This window comes from Carettochelys insculpta, chromosome 2 (assembly GCF_033958435.1).
Source record: "Carettochelys insculpta isolate YL-2023 chromosome 2, ASM3395843v1, whole genome shotgun sequence".
Lineage (NCBI taxonomy): Eukaryota > Metazoa > Chordata > Testudines > Carettochelyidae > Carettochelys > Carettochelys insculpta.
Window position 1 is genome coordinate 2,694,040 of NC_134138.1, and position 25,479 is coordinate 2,719,518.

General features: G+C 52.5%; 1 protein-coding gene across 1 annotated transcript in view; it reads left to right on the forward strand.

The window, feature by feature from the left end:
- The first annotated feature begins 3,836 nt into the window (after positions 1–3,836).
- LOC142009013 (casein kinase II subunit alpha-like) overlaps positions 3,837–25,479 on the forward strand; it is a 33,530-nt gene continuing 11,887 nt past the window's right edge. Inside the window, exons 1-8 of the mRNA XM_074986448.1 lie at positions 3,837–3,927; positions 13,492–13,718; positions 15,441–15,576; positions 18,168–18,279; positions 19,602–19,703; positions 20,356–20,406; positions 22,401–22,460; positions 23,589–23,672. Of these exons, the coding sequence (XP_074842549.1) occupies positions 15,476–15,576; positions 18,168–18,279; positions 19,602–19,703; positions 20,356–20,406; positions 22,401–22,460; positions 23,589–23,672 (510 nt within the window). The 5' untranslated portion in view covers positions 3,837–3,927; positions 13,492–13,718; positions 15,441–15,475. The remainder of the gene's footprint in view (positions 3,928–13,491; positions 13,719–15,440; positions 15,577–18,167; positions 18,280–19,601; positions 19,704–20,355; positions 20,407–22,400; positions 22,461–23,588; positions 23,673–25,479) is intronic.

The following is a 25,479-nucleotide window of genomic DNA, read 5'->3' on the forward strand; positions in this document are numbered from 1 at the left end:
TTGGTAATCTCAGAGGAATGTACGAGGGTATGAAGAAGGCATTAGGACCCACCCAGAACAAGATGGCACCTCTGAAATCCAAATCTGGTGAAGTCATCGCTGACAAAGCCAAACAGATGGAGCGCTGGGTCGAGCGCTACTCCGAGCTGTACTCACGCGAGAATGTTGTGGTTGACGCAGCCCTCGATGCTGTCGAGCTCCTACCAGTAATGGACGAACTGGATCAAGAACCGACTGTGGATGAACTGAAGGCAGCCATCAACAGCATTGCAGCAGGAAAGGCCCCTGGTCAGGATGGTACCACCAGAGGTAATCAAATGTGCCGCGGACACACTCCTGGAACCCCTACGTGAGCTACTGTGCTACTGGAAAAGGTCTGATTCAGTCTGCAAGATGTGTGGAAAACTCTCTCACTCTGTGGGACGGGGTGGTGGGGGGTGAAGCTCTGACATAGGCTTCCCAGGGAGGCTGTGGAGTTCCTGTCTCTGGAGATTTTAAGATAAGGTTGGGCAAACCCCTGTCTGGGCTGCTCTAGGTTCACTTAGGCCTGCCTCTGTGTGGGGGATGGAGTTGGTAACTTCTCTATGACCCATGCAGCCCTGCATGCCTGTGATTCTGAGGCAATACGATGTTGTCTGTCTTACCCTCTTCTTCATAAGTCCCAACATTCTGTTTGCTTGTTTGGCTGCTGTTGAACATAAAGTGGGTGTTTTCAGAGAGCTCTCCCCAATGACGCCAGGAGGCATCGATGTTCTTATTTGTACAGGGTGATGTATGTGTCTGGTGCTTCACTAGGAAATGAAAATATAGCCCTGTCCTTTCCAAAGCATAGAAAATGGTGTGTGTGTGTGTGTGTGTGTGTGTGAAGGGGGTGATACTGTCTTGGCGTGATGTGGGAGACGCAGCTGGGTTGTTCATCTTCTTTTATGGGGTTTCATCCAGCTTTCAGATGACAGTATGTTGGTTGGTGAAGGCAGAGTCTGGGACGAGGGCAGTGGAGTGCAGAGGTGGGCACTGCTGAAAGAAGTCAACTCAGAGGTAGGGACTTGAAAGAGTCAGTTTTGGCATCACACAAGAGTGGCGAGGTGCCAGTATTGAATGAAAACAAAAAGCAGTCAAGTAGCACTTTAAAGACTAGCAAAATGGTTTATTAGGCGAGCTTCCGTGGGACAGACCCACTTCTTCAGACCATAGCCAGACCAGAACAGAATGCATTGAATGAAAGTGACTCCTGCACCCCATCTCTATCTTTGGAAGGCAACATGCCTCCAGGACATAGAAGTATCTGTGAGTGGAGACACAGAAAGGGCCTTTGTAAGAGAAGCAAGCTTAATGGCCCAGAGTGCTGGTTGCTGGCATATGCAGGGCAAAGAAGGAGAAAGTCTTCTGGGTTTGGACCCTGCTCCAGGATCCTTTCTCCCTCACAGGCCTGCCCTTCCTGTGGCATTACCCAGCATCTCTTACTGAGAAATCTGTTTCCCAGGTATTTGGGTTGGATGTTTCCTTTTTCTCAGCTGCCTGCCTGTTGAGATTGGGGCATAGACACCTCCTCCTCCATGTGACTCTCAGACTGAAGTGCCATCCACCCCACCTCCTCTCCTCTCTCACTGCCACTCCCCAGAGGAATATCCCATTGGCTAATGGAGGTTTGAGATGGAAAAGGCCTGCTGGGTCTGGATCCATTCCCAGAGACAGGGCACAGCTGTCCTGCCCATAGCATTTTCTAGTGCTTTTGCCACTCTAGTTTTCAATGTCTCAACTGATGGGGTTCTCGCCTGGCCCCTTGGGAACATGTTCTGCCACTGACCACATCTCCCTAGTCACATCTCCTGCTGTTCAACTTACTGTTTCCATTCCTGTTCCTGGACTTTTTTTTTTCTATAGGATGCAGTTCACTTCCAGAGAAGACTCTTGCTCCGGGTCTAGCAGTCTTCTCTGTGTGTGGGAATTCTTTCCAAGACTGGAGCCCTTTAGAGCTGCAAGGGGAAAACTCCTTAGTCTCTGAGCCAAAGTGTGAGTTTCTTTCACACCAGGAGATACTTCACTGCAGGAGGACAGTCTCTTAGAGATGAATTATTCTTTTAATCATTTATTCGTCAGGAGCTCAGCACCTCTGAAAATTAGGTCCAAGGTAGCTTAGGGTGGGCTGCCAAAAACTGAGGTCCACCAATTAGTGAACCTCTTTGAAAATCTGGGCTTTAATCACATTCCTGCTGTCTTAGTGTATGGGAGAGTTAAGGCAGCAAGGATAGGTATGTCCAGAGGTAGTCAGCACCCCATGTGACCTGCATTCCCAAAGCTCTGCCCTAACTTTCCCCACATCACTAGTCATCACCCTGCTTCCTGGTAGACAGCATTATGGGAGAGAGCCTGGGAGGTGTTTATGGGATTATAGGATGTCTGGTAGTGGGGAGGAGAGTGGCATGATGGGAATCCAGAAGCTATGAAAGCATGCCTGGAGATTAGAAGGGAAAGTGATTGTTTGGCTATGTGGACGTATCATAGGGCAGCTGGCCAGTATGTCTACAATGAGGATTTGGCTCTGCCGCACTGAGGCAGTAATGCAGTGAGGAGCCCTTCATGCACAAATGCTCAGCTCCCCTGTCATTGCACTCATGGAAACCAAGGGGACAACACTGGAAGAGCCAGCATCTACACTTGAAGGGCTACCCAAGGTGCTGCTGCAGTGGAAAAACAAGTGCAGTTCCACAAGCCAAGTTCTTTGAGTACTGATACCTCAGTGTAGAACTGTTATGTTCTCCCTTGTGCCAGGCATCTCTCACAAACCAGTCCTGCAGAGTTCAGTCTTCCACCCCCTGGCACTTTAGTTGGCTTGCATTCCTAGCTCAAAGTCCTGTCTTTCCAAGCCCTGCTCATTCAGTCTGCTCCTTCCTTCCAGAGTTCCCAGGTGTGTCAGTTCTGGCTCACGATTTGTGTCCCAGTCTATTTGTGTTGTCCATGCCAGTCTGCTATTTTATAAAAGATGCATCTAAACTTGCACATTGCCTGCTAAATCTGTGAAAATTCACTTCCCTCATGTCCATTTTCTTCCACCCTCAGAGGTGTAGAAGGAATTTGAGCTTTTATGGAATTCCTATTGGATTATGACCAAGTGAAGGGAGAAACCTGCAGAATTTAAAGGAAGGGAATATGAAATTCTACTTTTATCTCCAAATTTATATAGTTTCACACTGAATTTATGGAGCTCTCATTGCCTTTCTAGAGATGATCTCATTTATTAGCATTTAAAAGCAATTCCCATGTTAGATGGTAAAGAATTATTGTGTAAAGCCTTACATGATGGTTGGGACTGAGCCTTCTAGGACTGGGTGCAATGCACGTACACAGAGGAAGCCACAGATGGAGCCTGTTCTAAAGAGTTTACATCCTGGCTTGAGGTACGGATTAATAGAGGGTGCTCCTCGCCCCACCCCCCGTAGGGACTGGTTCCAATGTCCAAGCACAGCATCAAGGAGCTATTGTGCATCAGGGAACAATAGGGGCAGGGGTTAAGTTGGGGGACCAGCAGGATCCCAGGACCAGCAGGATCCCAGTGTGGGAGGGCACTGAGCCCCCTCGCACCGCTAGGTTCCCCTGCATCGGGCTATGAGCCTGGGGGGGTCGCTCCCGCCGCTCCCCACGCCCGGGGCCAAGGCAGAGACAAGGCTCTATGGTTCCATGACGTACCAGGCGGCCCCCAGCCGGCGCCGCTCCCCGCCGCGCTCTATGGTGCAGGCCGGCGGGATGCGGAAGTGGCCGCGGGCGGGGCCCTGGCGCCCTCTGGCGGCTCGGCCGCTCCCCTCAGCTCCAGCGGCGCCGCGGCCCGGGCGCGCCGGCCGCCATATTGTCACCCCCAGCGGGCCGGGGAGAGGCGCCCCCCCCCCTCCCGCCCCCCGAGACCCGCCCCGCCCCGCCCCGCCCCTCCAGGTGAGGAACCGTGCGGCCCCCGCGCGCGCCGGCGAACCGCCGGGGGGGGGGGCGGTTGTCCCGGGTCCGCCCCGGTGCCGTGGGGGAGGGGCGGGTACCGGGTCTGTTCCGTGTTGTGGGGGAGGGGCGTGGAACCGGGGCTGTGGGGGAGGGGCGGTTGTCCCGGGTCTGCCCTGGTGCCGCGGGGGAGGGGCGGGGTGGCGGGGCTGTGGGGGAGGGGCGGTTGTCCCGGGTCTGCCCTGGTGCCGCGGGGGAGGGGTGGTTCTGGATCTGCCCCTGGTGGTGTTGGGGGAGGGGCGAAGTGCCTGTGCTGTCGGGGGGAGGACGTTTCACCCCAGATCTGTCTCTGCTGCTGTGGGGGAGGGGCAGCATAGACGGGGGTTGCTCCCCTTGTGTGCCTTGGAGGGAGGGAGGGAGGGACCGTGGGGGGGGCAGGGCCCAAGGTGGCTTAGAGGGGAAATACCCTCCACTGTGTTCTCTCGGTGGTCTGGGGAGAGAGAGGAGCCTGGGAGGAGGTTCCACACATTCTACCCCCCCATTGTGGTAGGAGGAGTCGGGGGGGTTAGGTTCCCCTGTCACCCCAATGCCATCGCTCAGGAGTCTGTGTATGGGGACACCTTCCCCTAGTGCTGTGGGAGGGGGGCTGGGTTAGTGTAGAAAAAGTTTCCCTGCCCTTTGCACCCCACTGGTGCTGTGGGGCAGGCCTATGTGAGGGGAGCCCCACCTTCACCCCCACTTCCCATCCTCAGGGGTAGGGTTGTGTGAATGACTCTTGCCCTCTCCTGTACCCCTTGGGCTAGTGTGAGGAGGGGGTGATGTGAAATGCGCTGGGGGGAAAGGAGTCATTGAGAACGGAGAGGTGAGAGAGTATTCCCAGCAAGCCTGTTTGGTAGCCATGATTTTAATTGGGATCCAAAAGTACCCTTCATGTGCTAAGTGAGATCCCAAATAGCAACCCGTGGAGGCTGTAGCTCCCAGCCTAGAATCAGAGAGTAGGCGGAGACCCCAGGAGATCATAGACTCCCAGGGCTGGAAGGGGCCTCAGGAGGCCATCGAGTCCAGGCCCCAACTAGATCATCCCATCCAGGGCTTTGTCAAGCCTGGACTTAAAAACCTCTAGGGATGGAGGTTCTAGTACCTTCCTAGGTAATCAAGTCCAGCGCTTCACCACCCTCCTAGAGAAAAGGTTTTCTCTAGTATCTAATTTAGGTCTCCCTCCCTGCAAATGGAAACCATTGCTTCTCGTTCTGTCCTCTGTCACCACTAAGAACAGTCTCTCTCCATCCTTCTCTGATTCTATGGACAGAAAAAAAAATGAACCCTAATATGAGTGAAGCCCTAGAGTATCAGTTCTGTGAACGTTTGTTCTGAGGATCAAGGTCTCGTCCAGTCCTATGATTCTAATTTATTGTTGTTTGTGTTGTATTAGATGGATCTCTTGCTGGATGATTTCTCTTATTTCTCCCGTAAGTGTGCAAGGCGCTTTATGGGTGTGTGACTTTGGACATCTAAAGCTTTCTAGCTGTAACATCACCAGTCACTTCCTTTTCCAGTTCTCTGGACAGCACAGTCAGAGGGTAGGGAGAGTGTGTGTGTGTGTAGGGGAGTGGCCTTGAATAAGGGACAAGAGGTCCATGCAGGCAGGGGACAGGGAGCATGGGGGATTGGATGGGGGTGAGGAGCAGTGGGCCTGGATAGGGGGTAGGGTGTTCTAGGAGGGACGGGTGGGGGCAGGGAGCATAAGGGGTTTGAATAATGGTCTGCTGGTTGTGGGCAGGAGGTCTTGGGGAGGTGGTAAGGGGCTGGGGGGTGAGGTGAGATTGAAAAAGGTGTTTGAGTCCCAGGAAGTAGGGGAGGGTTGGATGGGGGAGTCCCAGGGAGTGTTTAAGGGATGGGAAATGGGGGAAGTTAGACAGGAGACAGGGAGTGGTCAGGGGAATAGTGGGAGGGTTGGATAGGTGGCAGGGGTCCCCAGGGAGGTGGTCGGGGAGGAGAGCAGGAGTGATGGTTAGTCAGCAGGAGGTCCTTGGGGTGGTCGGGGGAGGAGCAGAGGGGTTGGATGGGGCAGGGGCCTGGTCATCTATGGCTGTTTGGAGAGGCACAGCCTCCCCCAGCCTTTCCTATGCAACCCTCCATACAGTTTCCCTACCTGATGTGGTTCTCAGGCCAAAAAGTTTTCCCAGCCCTGATCTGGGTGATGCCAGGAAATGTTGTTGGTGATGGAGAGGGTTCTCTCCTTCCTTTAGTCAGGAACAACGTCCGTATCCTATCATGGTGCTGCAGGGAGAGGGGCTGTGATTCATCAGAGGATGCTGTATTCTAGTGTTACTCAGACTTAGCATTGAGAGCTGCAAGTGGATCTTTTATGTGTCTCCTGTGGCTCTTTGCACCACATGATATTAGAACACGCTAGGGTTTAATTATTGATTGATTTAAGTTATTAACCAATCAGAATACTTTTACTGTCAGTCAGCTGTAGTTGATAAAATAGTCGTACTTGATCAGTAGTTTTGCTGTGAGAATAATATATATATATTGTTTAAATAGATAGTACTATAGGAAATAAAGAATTCACACTGCTGTTTCTCTTCTGGGTAATGTTGATTGCTAATTTGGCCCCTGACCCATGGAGGTCTGAGTATCACTGCTCTGTTCCAAATCTGGATTGACCCCCTCAACACTTAGTGAAGATCTAAGGGGCTGCTGGAAACGCCATCCTGTGGATAAGATGTAAACTAAACGGAGATAAGTATCAGAGGGGCAGCCGAGTATGTGTGTATCTTCAAAACCAACAAGAAGTCCTGGGGCACCTTACAGACTAACATATTTTGGAGTTCTTTGCCCAGAAAAGTTCATGTTCCAGAATATCTGTTAGTCTATCAGGTGCCCCAGGACTGCTTGTTGTTTTTAAAGGGTGATACACATCTCATAGAGATGGATGTGACCTTGGGAGGTCATTGAGCCTAGTCCCCTGCCCTCTTGGCAGGACCAGGCACCATCCCTTTTTTTTTTTTTTTTTTAAATGTCTATTTGCCCCAGATCACTAAATGGCCCCTCAACGGCTGAGCTCACAACCGTGGGTTTAGCAGGCTGGTGCCTGAACCACTGAGCTATCCGCCGCCCCTACTGTAGGTGGATATTAACAATTCTGTGATACTTTCCTCAAAAACTGGTTCATTCACCTCTGTTGTCTGCAAAATCCAGTGTAAGTTAGTTTTGTCTCCCAAAAATTTCCCTTCTGATTTCAACTGGCTATGGAGTTCTCCTTCAATATCTCCCATAAACTGCTGTGCAATATTGTTATGTGCTGCTAAACCACTGCGGTGTCCCACCAGAGAGCTGTGTTTCAGTGTGGCATCTGAGCCCCATGTGTAAGTTTGCCAAGCCCTTTGGATTTCTGAAGGAGCTGCAGTATAGAAATGTCGGCTGGCTGGTTGGTTGGTTTGTTTTCAGGGACAGGGCAATGCTGTAAGCTCCCGTCTCTTAGAGGCCTCTCAGCCCATCGCTTCTCTCTGTGCTGATGAACGGAAACCACTGATAGCTGCAACGTGGAATCCCTTTGAATCACTTTTCCTTTTCTCTTGATGGATTACAGCAATGAGCTCTGCCTGGCCCAGCTGGCTCTGCACCAGTCTGTAAAGCAGCATGCTCCTTAAGAACATAAGAACATAAGAATGGCCATACTGGGTCAGACCAAAGGTCCATCCAGCCCAGCATCCCATCTGCCGACGGTGGCCAATGCCAGGTGCCCCAGAGAAGGAGAACAGAAGACAATGATCAAGTGATTTATCTCCTGCCATCCATCTCCTGCCCTTGTTCTGAAGGCTAGGGCACCATACTTTATCCCTGGCTAATAGCCATTTATGGACCTAACCTGCAAAAATTTATCAAGCTCTTTTTTAAACCCTAATAGAGTCCTGGCCTTCACAGCCTCCTCGGGCAAGGAGTTCCACAGGTTGACTGTGCGCTGTGTGAAGAAAAATTTCCTTTTATTAGTTTTGAACCTACTACCCATCAATTTCATTTGGTGTCCCCTAGTTCTTGTATTATGGGAAAAGGTAAATAATTTTTCTATATTCACTTTCTCCACACCATTCATGATTTTATATACCTCTATCATATCGCCCCTCAATCGCCTCTTTTCCAAACTGAAAAGTCCCAGTCTCTCTAGCCTCTCTCCATATGGGACCCGTTCCAAGCCCCTAATCATCTTAGTCGCCCTTTTCTGAACCTTTTCTAATGCCAATATATCTTTTTTGAGGTGAGGAGACCACATCTGCACGCAGCACTCAAGATGTGGGCGTACCATAGTTTTATATAGGGGAAGTATGATATCTTTTGTCTTATTATCGATCCCTTTTTTAATAATTCCTAACATCCTATTTGCCTTACTAACTGCCGCTGCACACTGCGTGGATGTCTTCAGAGAACTATCCACTATAACTCCAAGATCCCTTTCCTGATCTGTCGTAGCTAAATTTGACCCCATCATGTTGTACGTGTAATTTGGGTTATTTTTTCCAACGTGCGTTACCTTACACTTACCCACATTAAATTTCATTTGCCATTTTGCTGCCCAATCACTCAGTTTGCTGAGATCTTTTTGTAGTTCTTCACAATCCCTTTTGGTTTTGACTGTCCTGGACAACTTGGTGTCATCTGCAAACTTTGCCACCTCACTGCTTACCTCATTTTCTAGATCATTGATGAACAAATTGAACAGGATCGGTCCCAGGACTGACCCCTGGGGAACACCACTAGTTACCCTCCGCCATTGTGAAAATTTACCATTTATTCCCACCCTTTGTTTTCTGTCTTTTAACCAATTCCCGATCCATGAAAGGATCTTTCCTCCTATCCCATGACCGCCTAATTTGCATAAAAGCCTTTGGTGTGGGACCGTGTCAAAGGCTTTCTGGAAATCTAGGTATATTATGTCCACTGGGTGCCCCTTGTCCGCATGTTTATTAACCCCTTCAAAGAATTCTAATAGATTAGACAGACACGACTTCCCTCTGCAGAAACCATGCTGACTTTTGCCCAACAATTCGTGCTCTTCTACGTGCCTTGCAATTTTATTCTTTACTAGTGTTTCTGCTAATTTGCCTGGTACTGATGTTAAACTTATCGGTCTATAATTGCCAGGGTCTCCTCTAGAGCCTTTTTTAAATATTGGCGTTATATTGGCCGTCTTCCAGTCATTTGGTACCAAAGTGGATTTAAAGGATAGGTTACAAACCACTGTTAATAACTCCGCAATTTCACATTTGAGTTCTTTCAGAACTCTTGGGTGAATGCCGTCTGGTCCTGGAGACTTGTTACTATTCAGCTTATCAATTAACTCCAAAACCTCCTCTAATGTCACTTCAATCTGAGTGAGTTCCTCAGATTTGTCACCTAAAAAGGCTGGCTCAGATTTAGGAACCTCTGTAACATCCTCAGCCGTGAAGACTGAAGCAAAGAAATCATTTAATCGCTCCGCAATGGCGCTGTCTTCCTTGATCGCTCCTTTTATATCTTTATCGTCCAAGGATATCCTTACCCAGGACAACTCAAGGCAGCATTTGGGCTATAGATTAACCAAGGTTCAAGGTAATAATTTTCTGTTCCTGGAGATTGTGAAGCTGATGTTAATGACCTGGGCCATGTTGTGCTGTTATGCTTCTTTCAAAGGGAAAGTAAGTCCGAGGTTGTGAGCTCTCTGAGCTGGGTTGGAGGGTGGTACAGCTACAGGTTGGAATATGTATGGAAAAGTGTTGCCAGTCCAGGGATGCTCCACAAGCTGTGCCTGTGTATCTCCTTACCTGCAGTCCCCTTGTAGATTTGCTCATGTGTTGTTCTTGAGTTGCTCCCGTCTTCCTCCTCCCTAACATTGCTGAGTCTTTCAATGGGTGAGGTGGGCCACCAAGAAGGAGATGCTTTACAGCTTCACCTTGCGCTTCTGCCCGCACCTGAAGTGTGAGTGCAGAGTGACCAAACTGCTGCTGCTGTTTCTGTGCTGCTTCTTCCTGTCCCACTCTGGGCTGAGCCCTGCGGTCAGGCTTACTGTCACCTTGGACTTGTGTTCTAGTCTCTGTGTGTGTGAACTGCTGTACCTGGGAAACTTGGTCAGGCCCCAGCTTGCTTCTTCAGTGCTTAGCCAGAGAGGAGGCCATAGCGATCATTTGCTGTTTGGTCCGTTCCTGTACAACCATGAAGGCTTGATGGCCTGAGAGTTCAACATCAAAACAGACTGAATGAACCCACGTAACAGGGGTTCTGCCTCTGGGTCACTTCCACTCCTCGGCAGAATTTTATTCTGGCTGTTACAAGCCATCTGGAGAACAGCATTGTCTGGAACATCTTGTGGCATCCTTGCAACATGTTCAAAAAGCCTTGGGTGCTGCCTGTGGACAACAGCCCCAGGAGTCTGCAACCTAAATCGTGAGAAGAGCCATTTTTTCAAATTCAGTTACAAAATCAATCCTTCAGGAGCCACCATGCATGTGACTAGAAGGCAGTCCTTAATAACGAATGTCAAATTGCTTTTTATCGCCCTATTTTAATAACAGTGCAGGCACTCACGCAAGTATTTGTACCAGTTAGAAAGTTAAGTTACCCCCATCTCCAGGCTTTACCCACCCCAGCCCCCAAATCTGCCCCCAACCCTCAGGCTTTACCCCCCATCCCACAAACCCCTCCACCCCAGGCTTAACCCCTCCGAGCCCCAACCCCAGGATTAACTAACCTCAGAGCATAGTTCTGCTGTGGTCTCCCCCCACCACCACTGCCGCCTCCTCCTCTGTCTCGGTGGGCTGTGTGGCTCCAGCGGGGGGCTTGGCTGCCCCTCTCCCCAGCTCTCCTGCTGGCTAACTTCAGCCCATGTGGTGCGGCCCCCGCCTGGCCGGCTCTCACTTCTGGGCTCCTTGCCCCGCCGCCCCTGACTGCTCAGCTGCTCCGGAGCTGCTGCCACTTAAGCAGAATTTATTTTTAAATAAATGAATTCTGTTTAAGCGGCTGCTGCCTCCGGAACCACAAGAGGAGTCAGTGGCAGCAGCGCTCAGAGCTGCAAGTAGCTCTTTAAAGAGCTACAGGTTGCCAACCCCGGTTTTATTGGGTCAGAACAGGGTGCCCTGGCTCTCCACGGGACCAGGACCAGATGCTTCAGAGGAACGTGGACAGTTATGGGATAACCTGCCCCTGCGGGTAGTTGTATCCTAACCCCAGAGAGTGAGTGGTTGGTGTATTCCTGGAAGGAAGATTTATGTCCTTCCCATCCTTTTCCTCCCTGTCTGATGTAACTCTAGTTGTTCTCTGCAGCCAGTGGTTTTCAACTTCTCCATTCCTTGAGATTGTTACTATAGAAACAGATTTTATACACCTCTGCCATTTCCTCTCTTTCCTGTCCATTCAGGCCTCCTACTGATTCTGTAATGACCTTTCTGACGGACAGAACTGAACACAATGTCCCAGTGGAGTCATTCTTGCTGACCTCCTGAATGGCACGATGACCTCAGTATTTCCCGTCTGACTCTTCGCAGAGCTTAGCATTTTGGTGTCTCATTACCCTCCCCACCCAAAAAAAACAAACCACAACCACAGCCCCCCAACACCCCTCTTTCCTGGCTAGTTGCACGTGGGAACTAATGAGATTTTGCCAACTCTTGTTTTGAGTCTTTGAATGTCTTTAATTAGCTCTTTGCCGAACGAGAGGCAGTAAGATCCAGGGATCTGAGCATATCCTGGTGAGCCAGAAACTCTGAATCTAGTAGTCTCAGCTCTGTTCCTGTTGAACTCTGTGGCAAGCTGCTTTACCTTTGTGTGCCTGGTTTCCAAACCATGACGTTGCCTACCTCACGTGAGACTTGTGAGGTTTACTTAGTGTTTGCCCAGGATACCGCAAATGGAAAAGTATTATCTAAATGCAGTGTGTTTGCGTGTTTGGGCATTTTGTCACTGTGGCCGGGCAGTTGCCTTTGATATTGGCCATGCAGTTTCCTACAGTTGACTGGATGGTTGGATTTCCTAGAGGAACAGTGCCCAGGACTCTGTATGCGTTAAAGAATGTCTTTTTCTAATACATAATCTCTGGTGGCTGTGAAATTTTTGCTAGTTTCCCATCGGCTGGGGAGATCATGGCAGTTATACTGATGAGAAGTCCTGTGGCACCTTATGGACTAGCAGATTTATTGGAGCATAAGCATAAGACCCACTTTGCCCACAAAAGCTTATGTTCTAATAAGTTCGTCAGTCTATAAGGTGCCAGAGGACTTCTTGTTGTTTTTGTGGATACAGACTAATACGGCTCCCCCCTCTGATACATGGCAGTTGTAGGAAGCCTAGCAAGACAGTTGTTGGGTTCAGCATAAGAAAATGTGAATGTCAGAGGCTAACAGATGCGTGTCCATTTGCAGGTGGAGCAGGCCATCCTGCCTTGCTCTTCAGCTAGTGGGTATGGTTTCTGTAGCCTGGGAGTGTTCTGTGGTGCTAAGCACTCACTCAGCTGTCTCTTTGAGCCCTTCTCCAGGTGTGTATGTGCAAGCTGCCATCAGGAATGGCTCCCTGGACCACAAGTGGCCTAATATGGCTTATGGCATTACTTGTTTTTGTTTCCATCTTCCGTATAGGAGGTTGGAAGGATGAGTGTGTACAGGTGTAGCCACTAGGGTTTGGCCAAATTAACGGCCATGAGAAATGCGTCATGGACTGTGACATTTGGTTTGCTGTGTGCTTCACCCTGTACGATACAGACTCCACCAGGGACACCAGCATTCCTCAGATTTGGGGTCCTGACCCAAAAAAGAGTTGCAGGAGAATCACAAGGCTTTTTTTGGAGGGGTTGTGGTGTTGCCACCATTCTGCGCTGCTGCTGGCAGAGCTGGGCTGCCAGAGAACGGCGGCGCTTGGCCAAGAGCCCAGTTTTGAAGGCAGCGTCCTGCCAGTAGCAGTGTGGAGGTAAGGGTGGCAATGCCATACCACGCTGCAGTTTACTTCTGCATTTCTGCCTTCTGGGCTAGGTGGCTGGAGAGTGATAGCTGCTGGCTAAGGGCCCAGCTCTGCTGGCCGAAGTAAGCGTGGCAAAACCACACTATGTCATCCTAATTTCTGTGCTGTTGCTGGCAGTGGCTCTGCATTCAGAGCTGGGCCCCTGGCCAGCAGCCGCCACTCTGCAGCTGCTTAGCTCTGAAGGCACTTCCGCAGCCAACAGCCATGCAGAAGTAAGGGCACACCCCCTCTACAATTGACCCACCCCCCCATAAAAAGCCCCCTTTTGGGGTCAGGGTCCCTCCAATTCAGATTTACAGAGTTAAAATCATGACATTTATGATTTTTAAAACGTAAAGGCCATGAAAATAAACAAAAAGGGCCATGAATTTGGTGGGGCCCTGCTTGTCATGCAGCGTTGGAAGAGAACATTGCATGCTGAGAGCTGTGGTTCCCATGGTCCCTTTATCCCTGTTAGCAGACGTTTCCATTGTGTGCAATTTCAGTAGGGGGTTTGAGCCTAGGGTAGCAGAGCTGGGGTACCTGCACGGGGTTCGTCAGTCCCACTCTGACACAGCAGGGTTAACCCTTCTTTCTCAGCTGAGGAGGCCACGTTCCCCAGCTTTGGTGGGCGTGCGCCAGCCGGACCCAGGATATAAAAGCAGAGCTGCTCAGGCTGGGCTGACCCCTGGAGGAGGAGAGGACCGCCTGCACTCCAAGATGCGGAGGCCAGCTGGCTGGAGACAGATCCCAACGCGTAGATGTGAGGCGTTGCAGACGGAGGAGAGGCTGGAGTGTCGCGCAGACTGAGCACTCCAGAGGCTCGGGTAGGAAGTGACCCCGGGAGCTTTACGGGGAAACACGGACAGAACCAGACCGAGGCACAATACATTTTGGTGGGACCACCACTGAATTGGTGGGGAGTAGACCTGCTACCTGTGGTGCCCTGGATCAGGACCCAGTGGCCACCACCTGGTTGCCCAGCTTGCCAGTACTACTGACTCTGGCCACTAGGCCTTGCTGTCCCGAGAGCCAAAGCCATATTATTGACTCTGGCCGTTGGGCAACACTGCCCTGACAGCAAGGACTGTAGTATTGACTCTGACTATTGGGCCACACTGCCTAGACATCAAGGGCTGTAGTAGTGACTTTGGCCAATAGGCTGCACCGCCCTGCTATCCAGGGTGATATTATGGACTAAAGCCCGTGAGGCACCCCTTCACACTTGCCCATGGGGCTGTGGCACACCTCTTCCCTGTCCCTGAAGGATGCTGGGGTGTATCCGCCCCATGACAGTATTCCATTCTGTGTGATTCTGGTGACTTTGAGTCTGTTTGGGTGTTCTGGAACTTGTCCTTACTCCTTGCCTAGAGTGGTGATTCTGCCCCTTTCCAGGGCATGATGTTACTGTTTTACTGTAAACCTCTCTGCCTGGGTCTGGTGCTAACGGACCCCTTAGTTATTCCTGGTTGTGCTGGATTGCCAGCATGGACGTGCACTGCATGGAGGCTGCATGTAAACCAGATGTGACCTGGCTCAGCAGGCCTGGGGAGGGTCAAGGAACTGCTCTTCCTGGCCCTGAGGAAAGGGCTTGGTGACCTGCCCTGGGGCCCCGCTTGCCTTTCTTCTTGCCTGGAGAAGGGACCAGTGAGCATGTGGTGCTGGGCAGGAAGACAGGCTCAGTGGTGGAGGATCAGTGAGGCTAAGCTGAGTGAGAGAGAGGAGAATTGCTCAGCTAGCACGTCGTTTAGCTTGCTGGAGCCATCGTAGTGCATTATGTGGGGTTTGTCTCTGCAGGCTGTCCTGATGGCTGGCAAAACCTGCTGTAGTTTAGGCTGAGAAGCTGTGTCCTTTGCCAGTAGCGTCCCAGGTTGGGCGGTTTGTAAACCCTCCAGTCTCAAGACAGATCTGTGTTTTGCCTCTGCTTGTGGTATGTGTCCTGGCTTGGTAGTAACAGCTTTTTCTAGGCTTTGCCATTTTCTGGCTTTCTCCTTTAGGGATGCAGCTTCCAGACTGCAGCTAACTGGTTCAGCGTGGGTTTGGTGGCGCTTGTTCCTAATTGCTGTGGAGCTCTTGAAACTGGAGACCAAGGGAGGGAGATCTGTGCTTCTAGATTAATTGGCCCCCTGGGTGGATAGCAATAGGGTGTGTGTTGGGCACAGGGAGGTGGGAGCGTGCATGCTGCCACAGCCTGAAAGGGCTGTCAGTTTTGCACAGTTGAGCTCTGAATCGGGGCAGCAACGGGATTGTGGGCGGCTTTTTTTTTCTCCTGCACACACGCTGCAGTGCTGCTGGCCAGACCAGGTGATGTTTCTGAGGTGACAGAGCCTGTGCTGGAGTGAAACTGGGCACGGTGCCACTGGCAGCTAGGAATGTGTGTAGCCTCCCTCCTGGAAATACAAGCCTCTGTTAGCCTTGCGTGTGCTCTCCCCATGTCCTTTCTCCACAGACCCTGTTCCTTTCACATGTGCTCTGGAAGCTGCATGCTTATCCTCCCTTTGCTGGTGAATTTGATTCTCATTCCAACTGGTTTGTATTTATATTTTTAGGGTGACTGAGGTGCTGATCCTCTGTCTGTGGAAGCATGTCGGGCCCAGTGCCAAGTCGAGCGAGGGTCTATGCGGATGTGAACACTCAGAGACCCCGCGAGTACTGGGACTACGAGTCACACGTCGTGGACTGGGGGTATGGCTGGTGTTAAAGGGAAACCCTACTGGGTCAAGATTTAGTTACCAGATTACTTGCAACGTGCCTTGTGGTATTTCTAGGCTGCTTGGCACCAGAATGTCAGTGGTTCCTATTTTCAATGGTAGGGGCCAAAATTTAGGCATCTGGATACATATTTAAGCACCTTAATACTACTAAGAGCAGAGGGCTGGACTCGATGGCTTTTTTAGGTCCCTTACTGCTCTATTGTTCTATGATACTAATGATAGGTAACTCTTACCATGCGCTTTTCATGACTAGAGCTCAATGTGCTTATATTGTTGTTATTAGTAACCCCAATTTGCAGATGGGGACACTGAGGCACAGAGAAGGGTGTTGGCTTGCCCAAGTGGCAGGCCATTGTTGGAGCAGGATGACAAACCCAGGTTTTCCAGAGCCGAAGTCCAGTGCACTCCCTGCTAGGTCACAGTCGCTGGTGCATACAACACTAGCAAGAAGTGGCTTAACTTTCTGTGGTGCTGAACGCCTCCCAGTCCGGATCCCCGGCACTCCGAAGACTGAGCCATTTTCATTTCAGGACCCTCCTTAAAGCACCCGCATTTGAAGACATTGGCCTGAGTGCCTAATGCTGTGATTAGGGTTTGAACTGCATTGTTTGCAGGGGAAGTTTCCAAGGAATCAGGGTTTGATAGTCTTATATTATGAAAAGGAAGATTAAAATTTACTTACAGTGAGGAAATTGCCAACAAAGATTGAAGCCCTTCTTGCTCTGGGCTGGTCTCTTCAGCTCTGTCTGCACGTCATGTCTTTTCCCATCAGTGCTAACACCTGTGGAGGTGAACTGACTGCTAGCTTTAGGTATAGGTAGGCGTCCGGCACCAGCTCTTCCTTTCACACCACGCCATGTAACTCTGCTCAGAGCAGATCTATAGATGAAGTGCTGGAAATGCTCTGGGCAGCCAGCAGTGCTCCTGTAGCAGGTTCCCAGTGCCCTTGGCATCCGTGGAGCTGATGACGGGAAACTTGAAAAGAGACCCTCATGTGCACTGTCTTTGGCACTCTTGTGTGGTGGCTGATTTGGAGCATGGGAATTCTTACCGCTGGGAAAGTGGGCTGCACTTTGAGGGCTGGTGGCTATAGGTAAATCTTTAAAATGAGCTTTTAACTTACGATGTCATGTACCCAGGTCCACTCTGCTGTGCTGGGGCAGGCAACACTCAGTGCTAACTGCAGTGCCTGGTTTGTTCTATCCGCTGGGAACAGGACTGAGATATACCACCTCCCGCCCCAGCCCCCAAACTCATTTCATATACAGGCCACTGAACAGCCTGGGCTGTGACCAGCAACCTGGACATGAAAGATTCCTTATCCAGTTCTTAATTGCCTCAGCTAGCCAGCCCCTGGGGGACATAACCCAAAGCCTGGATCTCTCCTGCGATGATAATTCTACATCCGCCCTTGGCAGCTTGTTCCAGCACTCAGGCTGTTCTTAGAATTAATGTTGTTCCCAGTTCTGTTTCTGAACTTTCCTTTGTTTGCTTCTCACACACAACCCACGGTTTCTGTCCTTTGCTGACCTTGGAATTACTTTAAAGCAATAACTGGACCTGGTTGGTTTGTGTGTCCAGGCTGCCCACTGGTTTCCCTGTGTTTTACTCTGTTGAGAGATCAGCTCTGTTTATTGGCTCTGGTGATCTGCATTGTGTGAAATCAGACTCTCTAGCCTGTTGTTCCCTTTCTTTCACCATCTTGTTTACTTTTGTAAGCTCTGTGGAGACTTAATGCTGTTGCTCCCTGACTTCTCAGAAACAATTGCCAATTCCTGTAGTCCTCGCTGGTGAATTTCAGGAGGTTCTGACTGAACTTCTCTGGATGAGATTTACCCTGTTCTTCAGATTTGTTCTCCAGATGTGCATTGCCCTTTAAAGACCAATAGAAATGGACAGATCTCTGCCCAAAAGAGGGCAGCGTTGCATTTCAAGTACTAGGTAAACCTTTGCCCTTCTTCAGCACCTTCCCTCGGTAGCTGTTAGAGTTTGGTACGAATTAATCCTCTCGGCTCATCCCTGTCCATGTTTTAGATGGCAAAACTGAGGCACACAGAGAGGAAGTATTGCTCAGGGCTCCACAGTAGCTGTGGGTGGTGTTGGCAATAGACCCTCAGAGCCCTGACTCTATCTGCTCCCCACACGGAAGAAGGCCAAATTTTTGAATCACCGGAGCCATTTTCCTTGGTGTGAAGGTGTCGTCCCTCAGGGCTCTCTGTGGATTTCATCTGGGGAGCTGCATTCTGCACACGCACTTGTGAACGTACACTGTTAAGCAGCTGTGTCCCCCATCCCAAAGGTGGTTGTATTTCAGTGGTGAGGAAAGCGTTCTCTGTTGGTGTTGAACCATAAAGCCCTTTCAGTTCTTTGGAGGTGGAGGGGTACCCAAGCAAGCGGAGTTCCTTTGCAATGGCAGCTGCTTTTCACCAGGGCTGGGATTTGTGGGTACCATATGCCCAGTCGTCTTGCCCCCGTCTGAGTCTGGGAGAACTGCTCTTGAAAGGTGACCCAGTATTTACTTCTCACCTGGGTTCTCCTCCCTCTACTCTGCTCCATGTACAGCAACCAAGACGACTACCAGCTTGTGCGGAAGCTTGGCCGCGGCAAGTACAGTGAAGTCTTTGAAGCCATCAACATCACCAACAACGAGAAAGTTGTGGTGAAAATCCTGAAGGTAGGTGTGCGGGGCGGGGGACCATGCGCCCCTCCTATCCCTCCCCTGATACTCTCTGTCCACCCCTCCCCTGTGCAGGAGAGGCAGGTGTGGCTTGTGGAGCCTCTGCATGGAGGGCTGTAGTCATGAGACAGGAAGGGAGGACTGTGCGTGGTCTGGCCTGTCCTCCTCCTCCCACCTGGGGATCAGAGAGCTGACTTGCTGAAGGGCTGTGGGAGGGGGCAGGAAGGTCAGCACACCAGTCCCCTGTGCTCCTTCTCCTGTTGATACCCCGTGTGCTCTCTTTGCCCTTTGGCTCTGCCATCCACTTACCCTGTCATAGCCTCTGAGGTGCGAACACGTGCCAGTCTCTGCCCCACTTGGAGGTGCTCTGGGACACTTCCTCTGCCCCACTCCCAGCAGCCGAGGCTTTCAAACCAGGGCCGCTGCCTGCTCCGTCTGTATGTCCAGGCCCTCTTGGGGCCGTCCTCTCCAACTGTAGGAGAGGGGGTTGGCCATGGTGTGCTTGCCAAAACATCTGCTCTCTGCAGGTGAGCCAGTGGTCAGCTGACTGGCTTCTCGTCCAGACGCTGTGCCTCAGGGGTGCTGTGGGGGGGTTGAGTACTGTGACTGTAACCACTGAGGCCGTTTCAGAAGGTCACAGCAGCCCCACAGGTCCAGCATTACGTAACTACAGCCCGACTGGATCAGCGCGATGGTCCGTCTAGCCCAGCGTCCTGGCTCAGACATGGGCTATGCCAGGTGCCCCAGAAGGGATGAGCAGATGATCATCCGCTGTTGCCCGTTGCCATCTTCTGCCGGACAGCCCCTAGAGACACCACTCCTCCCACCCTTTCCTCCAGCAACCTGTTTAATGCTTTTGTGAACCCTGTTGTAGTTTTTTTCTTCACCCCCTCCTCTGGCAAAGAGTCCCCAGGAAGACTGCGCTTTGTGTGAAGGAGTGCTTCCTTCTACTTGTTTTAAACCTGCTGCCTATTCATTTGCCTGGGGGAACCCTAGACAGCCTAACCCCCGAGGTGAGAGCAGTGTAGTTCCCTACCGCAGGGAGGACAAACAATGATGGTGTCCTGGCTTCAGGATGATGAAGCCTAATTGCAGCTTGTTGCTCCAGCAGCCCCAGACTGCACAATGTGTGTTATGGTGGCTCCCTTCTCCCTGGGGAGGAAAACAGACCAGCGCTGCAGAGACCCGATAGATTGGCTGTCTTCAGCTCTGCTTTAACACGCACCAGTCCCCCTTGCATGGTGTTTCCATGCTGTCTGCCCCAGCCAGAGCGGCAAATGGGCCCCGGTCGGGTAACACTTCCGTTTTCTCCTTTGTAGCCAGTGAAAAAGAAGAAAATCAAGCGAGAGATTAAGATCCTAGAGAATCTCCGAGGAGGCCCCAATATTATCAGCCTGCTAGATATAGTGAAAGACCCTGTGGTAAGGAGTGTGGGCTGGAAGGGAAGGGGTTAAAGGTGAGAAGGACCCATGGAGGGCCGTCTGTGCTGACTGACGCTGGCCAAGGGGATCCTACCTTGAGCCCAGTGCTGTGTGGCTGAGCTGGGCAGTGTTTCGTAGCCTTGTGCCAGCGACATGCTTCTCGTACAGGAGGTTTGGAGCTTGTTTTCCCAGGGAGACTCGGGCAGGGAGAGCTGTCAGGGCCGTGTGTACCGTCATGGGCGCACAGCCTGGTTCTCCTAGTGCCATCCTCGGCGCCAGGACCTGGCAGCACCTCACCCCAGAAGTGGCTGCATTTCTTTGGTGGGTGAAGTGGTCAGTGCCCAGTGTTGCAGTATATGACACACCCAAACGCAGAGCTGAGCCTGGCCCTGGCAGCCTCCCAAGCCAGTTCTGGAGTGGGGCAGTGGCCAGGGTAGCGCTGCTTGTAAAGCTCCCGGGACCCTTTGGGAGGGGAGGCACCGTGGAGACCGGCGCGCTCTGTGGCTAGTGAAGGGTAGTGCAGGGTAAATAAAGCAAGAGACCTGCTCCTGGTATCTGTCTTCCTGAGCGTCTGGCTGCCTGTTACCTGGGTGCAGGACTAAACCACTTTCTTTTCCTCCTCGGTCCTGGAATGGGTGCCGCTGCTGAGCAGTCTCGGACGCCTGCCCTGGTCTTCGAACACGTCAACAACACAGACTTCAAGGTGAGCGGCCTCCAGGTGATCCCTGCCCAGTACATAACTTCTCTGTCCAGCCCTTGGTTGTCTCACGCCAGGCAGGGAAGGCCGGGAATGGCTCTCTGCTACAGAACCCAGCTGTGGGACAGCAGTGGGTGTCAGTGGGTTGGGAAACGCTGACAGGGACCCAGAGCCCTGTTCGTTTTCCTCATGGATCTGCGCTTGCTGCTGGCTTAAGCTCTAGGGGCCACGGGGGGCTCAGACACTTGATGCATGGCATAGGAATTGCTGCACCGGACTGAATTTGTCCATTCTCTGTCTGCGCTTCTGAGCGGTGGCCGCTCAGCCTTGCATCCTCTTTGCGGAAGCGGCCTGTGCACGATGCTTTAGAGCAGCAGTTCTCAGACCTGGTCACAGCTCTGTTTTAATGGGGTTGCCAGGACTGGCTCAGACTTGCTGGGGCCAAAGACTTCAGCCCTGGGCAGTGGGATTGAGGTTAGAGGCCCCCTGCCTGGGGCTGGATTCCTTCGCTTTGGCTTTGGTCCCCCAGGCCATGGCGGTGGGCCTCTGGCTTTGGTTCCCCTTACCCATGGCGTCAGACCTCAGACTCTGGTCCCCGCTTCTGGGTCATGTAGTAATTCATGGTGTCCGCCGGGGGTCGTGGTGCCACGATGGCTGAGAACCTGGCTTTGGAGGAAGCTGACGGCTACCTCGTGAGGCTGACCAAATGAGCATTGTTTTACCTGGGCCTGGAGACAAGACCTCCAGCATGTTTGCGACAGAAAAACGAGTGTTTGGTTCTTGGTACGTGTTGAGAGTGAGTAACGCCATGGTCAGGCCCCTCTTTGTCCTGGCTCCCTTTGTCTCGCCTCAGTTATTTTGTATGATCCACATTAACCCCAGGCTCTCCTTGGTGTTACATTGGCCCCTGCCTCCCCAGGATCCCTGATCCCTCTGCGCCGACGGGCTCCTCTCAGGCCTGTCCCAGAGGCAGGCGCTCTGGGGGCTGTCCCAGCACCATCACACATTCTTTTCCCAGCCTGGTTCTCCTAGTGCCATCCTCAGCGCCAGGACCTGGCAGCATCATGTTCTGCCCGTTCCCAGGCGTAGGGCAGGAGCGTCTTGGTTCATCTGCTCAAGTTCCACTTCATGGAGAGGGAGCTGTGGAAAGCGGATGACGTGTCCTGTTGGTAGGGGGCTTGTGATGGAGTGGGGGGAGTGCATGTGTGAGACTCAGGCTGGATGTGAGAGACAAGCAGAGCAGCTCCCAGTGGCTAAGGATGACCCTGGGGCTGTAACCTAGGCTGGCAGGTAACACCTCTGCCCTGAGCAAAGAGGAGGGAGGAGCTGAGCTGGGTTTGAATCGGAGGGGGCAGTTTGAAGCTGGACAGGAGAGGGAGCTGGAAGGCAGCCAGCCGGGCGAGGGGGAAGCTACCCCCCAGAGGGGCACCCCTCAGGCTCCTCTCCCCAGGACGGGTTAGAATGACTTTCTCTGATTGCTGCACTGACGCTTCTGTGAGAAACTGGGCCTCTGTCACCTAATAAACTTCCTATTCTACCTGCTGAGTGAGAGTCACTCCTGCCTGTGGCCAGGGTGCAGTGCATGGGGACCCCTGAACCCCATCACAGGGGGGCTGACCTGTGTGTGGGTTCAGCCTCACCTCTGTTGATATTGGTGGTTCGTGGCTGGCACAGTTGGGGCTCTCTGGGCTGTGCACCAGCGACCTACCAGGGTGAGATTACCACCCTAAGAGCCCAGAGTGGCTTGAGTCCAGACTCAGGCCTTGGAGGTCACTTCTCCCCCAGCTGGCAGGTCAGGCTGGGCACCTCAGGGCTGGAGGGCTGAGCCCAAAAGCTTCCTTCGTATGGCTGGTGTGCCGGGGCAGGCAAGCCCCTGACTTGCCATGTGGAGCGCAATGGCGCTGTGCCCCTAAGTGTGCCAATAGATGTGCCTGTGGCGCCCAAGGGCTGCACGTGTGTGGGGGCTCTACCTTAGCCGCTCTCCGATTCCTTCCTTGCAGCAACTGTACCAGACGCTCTCTGATTTCGACATCCGATTTTACATGTACGAAATCCTAAAGGTGAGTGCTGTGTCCCAGGCCTCGCCCTGACTGCCTGCGGGCCTGGGTGGGTGCTCTGTGCCAGCAGCGATCTGGGGTGAAGTGGTGTGTCTCCTCCTGAGGTCTGAATGTAAAGGCAGGAGGCAAAGAATAGCAGCCAGCTGGCGACGCTATCCCCCTGAGCCTGCTCGCCACAGGCATGGCTTCTTGAGCAGTGTCACCGGAAGCTCCCAGGTGAGGCCCAGGCAGCGCAAAGGAAGCAGGCTGTAGGGTTTGGTGGTGGGGATGTAGCGCTCCAAAGTCACTGACGTCCTGTGACCCTGACAAGCCGTCCATCCTCCTTCCCCACTTCAGGCCCAGTATCAGGGCTGGTGTTAGGTGCAGGCAGCCAGCCTGGGGGAACTTGGGGTTTTCTAAGCTGATTGGTCAACGTGAAGGGGAGGTGTCAGTGCTTTGTCCAGGGGTCACCAGCCCCAGACTGGCCAGAATCCCAGCATGCAGCTCCTCCGTCCCAGGAGGCAGCGGGGGTGGGGATAGCAGGTGCATGGGCTTTGTGAAGCAAGAGGCAGAAATGAACCTGCCCTGGGCCCTGTGCTGGGCCTATTAGAGGCTGGGCAGAGATTTGGACCTGGAGTTGTGCGTGGTGCTGTAGAGCAGTAACCCGTGGGCCAAGGGTCAGCTGGGGAACCAGAGGTCAGGGCTGGCTGGAAGTGGCATCGGTGCAGCTGAGGGATCCCGAGTGCAGATGCTCTGAAGTCTGTACAGCTGCTGGTGCCTGCTGGGGTGATGAATCGAGCATGCTGACAGGCCCTCCTCTGGGTGACTTGGATAGCAAAGGAGCCTGCAGTGAGGTAGGCCCTGTGATGGAGATGGACATATATCGGCTGGGTGATCAGTCAGTCCTGTGGGCTCAGCTGGGGCAGTAAAAGGGCTTCCTCCTGAGCAGAGCCCAGCGTGTGTGGAGCTCTGGTCTGGTGGTCACGTCAGTGAAGCAGTGACGGTGCTGCCCATCTGGTCAGCCCGGGAGGTTCCTGAGGTTGCATGGCTAAGTCCCAGCGCAGCCTGTGAACCTCTCCCTTTCTTACAGCTCCTGCCAGCCTTAACTTTGATGTCTCTGTGCGCTCGATGCCTCTGTTGTTCTGTCCCCAGGCACTGGATTACTGTCACAGCATGGGGGTCATGCACCGCGACGTCAAGCCGCACAACGTCATGATAGACCACGAGCACAGGAAGGTGAGGTGGGGCTGGCTGGCGGAACCCTGCCCTCCCCTCAGGCGTGCCTGCCTTTCCCAGTCTTGGGCCCAGGGCCGGTGGGGAGACAAGGCTGAGCAGAACCTGGAGGGGAGCCCAGCTGTGTGTCTGCGGTGAGGAGGGAAACGGCTGCTGGCGACCCTGCCTTCCCAGCATTCCCCCCGCGTGGTGTTCAGTGCAGCAGTGAGCAGAGACCATTTGCTGGCTCTCCCACACTCGGCTGCCAGACAATTCTTGGAAATAGCCGGGCAGTCTTGCTCTTGTACACTCGTGTGCACGTTTGCTCATGCTTCACCTTCGTGCTCCCTCTGGCTCGTTTGCACACCTCGCCCGTCCTGATCATAAACTCAGCAGCAGCATGGCCAGCTGTGGTTTTAATACCATTGCAGTGAAACTTTACCTTGGACAGGCCAGTGAGCTAATGCCTCTCCGAGCCTCCTCCCCTGGGGGCCTTAGGATCCCAGCCCTTCCCCTGTGCTACTTCCCATGTTGTAGGGAGCAGGACCCAGGTGTGCAGTGGGAATATGGCAGCAGTTGACAATCTGGGGCTGGTGTGTAGGTAGGCACTGAGTGAGTTGGGTGAAGTCACGCCTGGGGTAGAGACAAAACAGCCCTGTCTGCAGCTAAGCTCCAGCTGAGGTGGTGAATTTGCAGCTGTGCCCCAACACCCCTGTTTGTCTGGGGACCCAGGTGCCCATAAAACCCCACCTGCATCTAGTAAACTTTATTTTATTTGCCACCTGTTTGTCAGTGATTTGGGCTTGTAAATGTAACTTTAGATTGCTCCCAGAGCCTTTGTAGTGAGCCGCCATCTGGGAGCCTGGAAAAACCAGGACTTCAAAGGGAGCTTGCTCCGAGAGCAGTGCTAGTCGTTCTTGGTGAGGTGTGTCAAGGGCCAAACCACCCAATGCCAGCAAACCCCCATGATGGTTAAGGGGCAGGAGTGTTCTCGCTGCTTTTCTGCTTCTTCCACTTGGTTCTCCTGGGGAGGTGGAAACACCTAGTTACAGGTCAGTTTCCCATCAGTTTAGCCATAGTGCCCTCCCAGCAATGCCTCTGACTTACTGCAGGGCTTTGGGCCAGCCGGTTCCCCTCTCCGTTCCCCACTGGGGCTAACACTGTGAAGCTTACTAGGAATTTGTTCACATTTGCAAAGTGCTTTGAGATCCTCAGATGTGTTAATTTATATCCATGGTGTCCAGCTTGTTCTGAGAGAACGAGTCACGTCAGTCTGAAAATACATTTATTGTTCACGACAACGAGCTGCACTCGGCTGGCCACACAGCCACATGTTGGACCCCACAGGTCTAGAAGGAGCCAAAGGTGCGTACGTGACCCTGAACTTGTCCAACACGAAGTAGCTTCTGCAGGGCTCAGGGTTTGGTACGCGGGGAGGATCCTTGCAAAGGATAGGGCAGCATGCGGAAACCAGTGGAAGCGTTTGAGGTGTCAGGTGTTACATAAAGCTTTCATGTCAATGACATCCCTTCTTCCCTTCCTTGCTGGAGAGAGGAGAACACCCTGCTTTGACAGCCTCTGCGTTGGTGTTAAAGATCATAGTAACAGCCCTCCTGCGGGGGAGAGCAGTTGGTAGAGAGGGGCTGGGGCTGTCACTGCTGCTGGAGCCCGGGCTCGTTGGGTAACCGAGAAATGAAGACGGCACACGTAAGCGGAGGGAAGACAGCAGCAAAGGTACCAAATGCAGCGTGTCTCTATCTGGCCACCTCACAGCAAAGTGCACGGCGTGATCAGCTGCTCAGAGACCTGGCAAACTTTGTACCAGCATCGG